This window comes from Ammodytes marinus, assembly GCF_949987685.1.
Source record: "Ammodytes marinus genome assembly, chromosome: 11".
Taxonomy (NCBI): domain Eukaryota; kingdom Metazoa; phylum Chordata; class Actinopteri; order Uranoscopiformes; family Ammodytidae; genus Ammodytes; species Ammodytes marinus.
In genome coordinates this window covers 29,400,062-29,407,292 of record NC_137215.1, presented here as the reverse complement: position 1 = coordinate 29,407,292, position 7,231 = coordinate 29,400,062, and the positions used below count along the sequence as shown (strand labels likewise).

At 43.9% G+C, this 7,231-nt stretch overlaps 1 protein-coding gene across 2 annotated transcripts; it reads right to left on the bottom strand.

Annotated features, from left to right (window-relative positions):
* LOC307257178 (uncharacterized protein) lies at positions 1-5,685 on the bottom strand. Of its 2 annotated transcripts, XM_080036326.1 has the most exons (7): positions 5,141-5,685; positions 4,282-4,410; positions 3,364-3,725; positions 2,596-2,793; positions 1,695-1,840; positions 1,354-1,454; positions 1-451 (listed from the first exon to the last, which is right to left on the bottom strand). In XM_080036326.1, the coding sequence occupies exons 1-7, from the start codon at positions 5,591-5,593 to the stop codon at positions 230-232; spliced, it is 1,611 nt and encodes a 536-aa protein (XP_079892452.1). In that variant the 5' UTR covers positions 5,594-5,685; the 3' UTR covers positions 1-229. The 2 variants fall into 2 exon arrangements, with proteins under 2 accessions (XP_079892452.1, XP_079892453.1); XM_080036327.1 differs by lacking the exon at positions 4,282-4,410.
* Between the last annotated feature and the right edge of the window lie 1,546 nt (positions 5,686-7,231).

The following is a 7,231-nucleotide window of genomic DNA, read 5'->3' as shown; positions in this document are numbered from 1 at the left end:
GTCTCATGTCCACAACCATTCCGTACATGCCATGTGGCAAAAAGCAGCTTATACAGGGACATTTTCAACAGTTACAGTTACTTTAACGACAAGTGTTAACTATAACCACTGATGGGCTCCAGCCAGCTTTAGCATCATGACACATGGATGTCCAGTGAGAGGTGGCAGCTGGCAGCAATAACAAAGGTGGGACACTAACTATTTCCTGTCCTAGCTGCTTTTTGCCACACTACACACGTAGGGTTGTGACGATACAAAAACTCACCATTCCATTTGTATCGCGATTTTTGACCCACGATTCGATACATACAAAGATTTTGTCAGTGTTTGGGGACTGGGGCAGAGGGGCCGTGGGTATGCCTGGCACTGTGTCCACGTTGAAGGCAGGGTGCCAGCGCGTCAGCCGCTCTGCAGGGACACACACTGCAGGCACCAGAGAGGACAGAAAGACCTGCACACAGGAGGAGAGGACCAGGCAAGCATAAAGGAACGTTAACACACACACACCACAACAGAACACTCAGCTCACTGGTTGCTTTACAGTAAATATTTAAAAAAGGCGCCTTTCATGGCTCTCAAGGACACTGTACAATCAAAACCAATATACAGTACACTCAATGCAGGAGCACAAGAAACAAACGAATTAAAACAGTTCAAATAAAAGTGGACAATGGATACTGGTAGAGATGCACCATCCACTATTTTTCAGTCCGATCCGATCGGGATATCTGCAGAAAGCGATACATTTCTTTGTTGGTGGTGATGTTATGAGTTAGGTAAGGAAGTCTTAGGCAACACAGCAAAGAGCAACTACTATCTGACCTGCTTTGAATACAGAACTGAACTTTTGAAATTGCGGAATTCTTTTTAATGTGTTCTTTATCACAAACTGTAGCTAGTCTTAAAATTCTATGTCACAATAAAAAAAAAAATATATTATTGAATTTGGATCAGTACATGTAGCAGGGTTGTCAGTCTGACTAGATTGCATTAAAGGTAAAGTAAGCAATATATTTATGTTAATATACGTGTTAAATCGCTCTTTATTCATACAGTGATCACTTATATAGTGTGTGCTTTTCATAACACAGGTCTCTCAGTCACCCACTCTGTATGAAATCCTTCCCAATGTCTGTTTTGATGGTTTTATCACACTTATGGATCTGAGATGATGCTAGATAACTTGCTGCTTGAAGACTGCAGTGCATTAATGTGGTGACGAGGGAGGAGACTGCTAACTGCAGTCAGTGACAGGAAGTTAGCTAAAAGAACCATTCCGCTTACTGAACCTTTATTATCTGAGCCGATGCTGATCTGGGATCAGTCCTCTCTGTGACTGGAGCAGCTGCTTACCTGGTGGTGCAGTTTGACTATAGAGACCAGGTTCAGCTGGAAGAGCTGTCTTCTGTCCAGGAGACGAGTGGCAGACAGGACTGGACGGGCTTCATTCTGGTCTGTGGACACAATTTACACACACACACACACACACACACAGGTTAACAATCATAGTAGAACACCTTATCAAGAGCGCCTATATGGAGGGGCTATGGGTGTGACAGAGTAACATTTCCACTGTGTAACCGTTTACACATGTTTGTAAATGTTCACAGCCCTGTAAAGGACTTCCAACACATTAAAGAGAAACCTTGTTGGTTCCAGGTGATGCACCAGATGAACACATAGTCTGTGTGTACCTGAGGGGATGAGGGGCTCCATAGTCAGCTGGTAGCTGCCCTTCTTAATGCTGCTGTTGAAGGTGGGGATGTTCTTCTCCTGTCTGAATGTGTAGGCCTCAGGAAACACCGTCTTCACCTGGCCAACATGGCTCTCCTCAAAGCGCCTGCACAAGGAGAGAGGGGACACATTAGCTTCTGCACAACACACCTGTGAATGCTCTGACACATGGCCCAACCCTGACAGAAACACCATGCTCATTTTAAAAAGCCTCACTATGTCACTGTGGGTGTGTCAGAGAAGTCAACATGTTCTAAGGTATATTCTCATAACTGAATAAACAGACTTTCCTTAGGAGGACAATTGGATCCCTGGAACATTGTTGAAAAGACAAGCTACCTTATAAGTTAGGGTTTGTGTGTTTACAGCAGCAGGGCCCAACAGTTTGGTTTATACAAATGTTCTAGTCTTACATTTGGTTTGAGGTGCCTGATCCTGATACTAAGAGTTACCTGAAGAGAGAAGATATGTTCTAACTGTACTCTCTGGCTCTGCAAATGTAAACAAAGCCGCCTAACCTGAAACTGCATAGTGCACCTTTAATCCAGACCATCCCTGCGTTCCAAATCACATACCCTGCGTTCCAATCCCCATACTTCCATACTATTTAGTACGCCAGACTGGCAGAACGACATCTGAGATTGCAACGGACTCGAAGAAGAAGTACGGCAGAAAAAGATTTAAGATGTCCCAATACATGCATGTCAATTGTAGTATGGTGAAAATACATAATTCTTCCTTATCTGATTTTTTTCTCTCTCCTGTGGCCCTAAAACTCTTCTGTACTTTTATATGTAGTGTAGTAAGAAGAAAGAGTATGTGATTTAGAACGCAGACCATCTCTCCATCCTAACCACCTACTTGTGTGTCATGTCCTGGACTCCCTTCTTGATCTTGGTGAAGGTGGCCGTCTCACAGCGGTTGTAGAGCATGGCCACCACCGTGTCCATGCTCCGGAACATCTCGGCCAGCAGCTTGTAGTGGTAGGGCAGGGAGAGGCCGGGGGGGGCGGCCTGGGAGAGGGTGTGGTAGCGCTGGTAGGCTGGCTGCTGCTCAGAGCTGAGGGACAACAGCTCTTTGACTTATACTGCATAGTAGACACACTGGCAATAGAGCTCAATAGTATTTTTTCCCCATTCAAAACTTCCATTGACATTTCCTTATATTAATTTTTTTTTTAAACATGTAACCAAGCAAACCACCTACCCGAATATTCGTGACTATGAAAAATTATATTCGGCGCTAAAAAATGGGACCGCAAAACTGGAGAAATGTTCTTAATGTTTTATCTGGAAATATAAAGGTTAAATAAAAAAAGAACTACTAATCCCACAATCCATTTGTCTACATTTTTATTCTCTGCCGTTTGTATGTAGTACAAAAAAACAGCAATAAACTAAACTAACAGCAGACTTTCTCGTTTTTATAGTCGGCAAAGCCCTAGGAAGGCTGAAATATCGCTTTGGGGATAAACATTTCCGTGGCATTAGCGGGCTCCACCAGCCAGAGACGTCACTGTTACACTCTAGGCTTGTGGGTAATGTAGTTCCTCTCCTGCAGATGGCCATTAACATTACTACTTCTGTAACCACACTGTTGGTGTGTGTGTGTGTGTGTGTGCTCGCTCACCTGTCCTGAGTTTGTGTCTCTCTGGGCTTGCTGTCGTCTGCCTCCTTCTCCTCTTTCCTCCTCTGAGCTTTAGCTGCGAGCTCATTGGCTCTGGCTATAGTGAAGGCTAGAGACTTTGCCGCCTTAGCATCTGGAGCAGTGTGGGGGACAGGGAGGCGGGTAGGGTGGGGGACAGTGTGGGGACCAGGGAGGGGGGTAGGGTTGGGGACAGTGTGGGGTTTAGGGGGGGCAGCAGACAGGTCAGGAGCTGAGCCAGCCGGAGAGGTGGGAGCAGAGGATGCAGCGCTGGTTATTTGCTCTGCTTGTTTCTTGATCCTGTGGAGGCGAGACTTGAGTGTTGCGATGCCCTCTTTACACAGAGCCTGAAAGAATTACAATGGGGATCAATTGAGGACATTAAAAAAAAAAAAGTAGCAGTACTGCCTTTCTCATGTAAGGAGCCCTGAAACTAGTGAATGAAACCAAGAAGCATTGTGTTCAGCAAAGATATACAGTAGACGGGCCATAGAGCTCAATGGTCCAAACAACATTTCAAAACACATAATTGGGCCACACTGCTGCACTGGATGACATGTTCTCTCAACACGACCCCCCCCCCCCCCCCCCCACACACACACACACACACACACACACACACACTGTAATTTATTTTGATTCAATCTCACATACACTTTCATGTCCCCCTCCCTCCCCTTTGCTTAACACTAGCAGACTTTTAGTTTGAATATAAAAAGGACAGTGGCCGAATATAGCTCTCCACACTCACTGCAACACCATGGTTAGCCATACTCATGCCAGTGCTAGCTTCAACATGATCAACACAGCATGTTTAGTGACCTAATCAATGCTAACGCAGTTCCAATGCTGCGTGGGCACAGAGTATCACCACCACATGTTGTCTAGATTGGCCGGTCTTACCTTGCCGTCCTGCCCTATGCTGTTTTTACCGAGGCCCCTCTGTGGAGAGCTGGTGAGCTGCCTCTGGTCTCTCTGTCCAGACACACAGGGCTGTGGGGTCAGCTCAACGGGCAGGGGGCTGGCTAATGCCTGGACATACAACACATCAACCCAGACATCAGTCTGTGGCGCTTACATATGTCCATGTGTAATATACTGTATGTTAAAGGGTTCTCGGGTTGCCATGTTAAATAAATATATTTCATTCTCATCAAAATTCTTCCAAGTTTTCCTTTTGCACCAAAAGTGAAAGGAGGTTGACTTTAAGATAGTCAGTGCGTCCTCTGCTGAATTGTCATGGTTTGGTTTTAGATCATAACTATTGTTTGTTTTGTGATGAACACATTGAAACTACACAACTTCTTTTTTCTTGGAAGGTTTTTCATACATTAAAATAGATTCTTGATATTAATGATTATCATAAGGAGCTTTGCCATTACTTTGTCATTTCTGAAATGTATTGAGAAAAATAATGTGTAACTTAGTAAAGGACCTGAACCTTACGCAGTACCCCTAGCTTTTATCTCTTGTTATTTAATGTTTGTCTTTATCTACACTGCCATATAACACAGCCTATAGTATAAAATGAATACAACGATTATGTCAACTTGTGACATTTGCAAAATAAAGTGAAACGAATTAAAAAAAGGTTTAACTCATTGCCATGTTTATTTGGGTCAAACAAAGACGACCCTTTTAAAACTAACCCTAACCCTAATAACAGCGGCCACAACCTGAAGCTAACAGACATTACTGTCCTACATGTAGCAGTCTATTAGATGGCTTCAAACAGAAGAGCATTCATTCATTCATTCCTTACCTGTGCTGCTGTGTCCTGAGGCAGGTCCAGTTTCTTCCTGGCCTTCCTCTTAATATTCGCTTTCTCGGGAACATTAGCTTTAGCCTCCGCTTGCCGTCTCTTCTTGGCCGTGCTGTGGTCGGCGGTGGCTGAGAACACCGCTGCTCCGAGGTCGAAGCCCGAGTCGGCCGCGGTCCGCTTGGGTGTCCCCGGGCTGGACAGAAGGGGTTTCGCGGTCTTGCTGCTAGGGGACGCTGGTCCATCGTCTAGCCCCACCGCCTCGTCTAAAACTCGGATAAACTCCTCATGGACGGAGGACTGACGAAGGAAAGGAGCGTCGTTGTTTTTAATGGATCTCGAGCGTGTGCCCCGGCTGACCACAGAGGTAGTACCCCGCTCCTTGGTCCCTTTAACCGGACCAGCGATGCCTTTCTTTCTCTGAGAAAAGAAATCCGTCACTCGAGCCTGAGACATGCTTGCTGCTGGAAGTAGACAGACGAACCGCAGAGTGAAAAACTGCACTGATGTACTTAAACCCAACTCGCTTAAAGATATATAGCGGCCATCAACAACAGATCTCCGGAAATGTTCACACTTCACAGGAAGAAGAAAAGAAATTTCGCGCGAATTGACTGAAGCCCCGCCCCCGGGGATAGTGAGGGGGCGGGGACATGTTGATGAATGGAGCACTTAAAGTTATACACACACGTTTTACATGTAAAAGCTATGATTTAAACCTATACTATGTATGATTTAAACACGGGTTGTTTGTTTGATTGACATTATGTTGTATGTTTTTAGACCTACATATTGCAGAAATAGCCTAGGCCTACTTATAGGCTACACATTAGGCCCTGTTATTTTAACTTTGACTGATTGGATGTTTCACTTTTTTTTATTTAGACAGTGTTGGCTATATGACGACACTGTCTCATCCTTCTCTTTTTATCCTAGTAGCCTAGTGTTACAGAGGCAAAAGTGTTTTAGAATTGAATTAAGACATTCATTTGAATCTATTCAACAAAAAAATAAGACATTTTCTCATACATCGAATATGTTACAAGAACTTCTTAAATAAATGTAACCTTTAAAGCCAATCTCTTATGTTTTGATTTAGATGTATCATTACTTTTATTTATGTAGGCTACTTATTCAATTAGCCCAGGGGTTCTCAACCTTCTGCAAGCTGGGCCCCCCCAAAGCTGGGTCATTGCAGTTGGGCCCCCCCACCGACCCTGACACCCCCCCCCCCCCCCCCCCACACACACACACACACACCACCCTACACAGATAGATAGATAGATAGATAGATAGATAGATAGATAGATAGATAGATAGATAGATAGATAGATAATCTATTATTGTTATTATCACAAGGGCTAGGCCAGTGGCGCACCTTTGAGTTGAACATTGGGTTTAGGGTTGGGGTCCGGAAATTTCTTATATTTTAACGTTAAATTCTGGTGCACTTTTAAAGCTAATTATGAGATTGTATCAATGAGACACTGAGGAAATGTTTTTTTTTTAATCTCCTCAGAAGAGAAGAAAATAGTAGCCTAAATAGAACATACACAGAATAAATTCTACAATAGGTATACCTGTTATGAAAAAGCTTCACAAAACAAAGTCTATGATCAATGGGAAACACTGCTGTCTGACAACCCAGTTCAGAGAATGTTTCAACTATTGAGTCTTGGATTTGGAAAGTGGCCAGATTTAGCTCAAAATGCTACCTGCGATTAATGTGCTGTGCAGCCTGAACGCGGAGTTGTGTGTCGTCTCAGTGGCGATTCCAGGAAATTTTGACTGGGGGTGGCCAAGGTGGGCCACAGAGCTAGAGTGGGGTGGCCATCGCACCCCTGAATGAATAGCATGTGATATGCTGTACAACCAATTCAAAGATGATTTATAATCCCAAATGCCCAAATCATGTTAGTATCCATTGTAATGTTTGTCAGAAAACTAAACCCCTGAAGGGGGGTCTGGGGGCATCCCCCCCAGAAGATTTTTTTGTGTTTTTAACATGTAATCTAAGCATTCTGGTGCATTCTGGCGAAGATAATAAAGGAAAAAGTCAATATTTATTTCAGTTCAGATGAATAGTAAAATTAG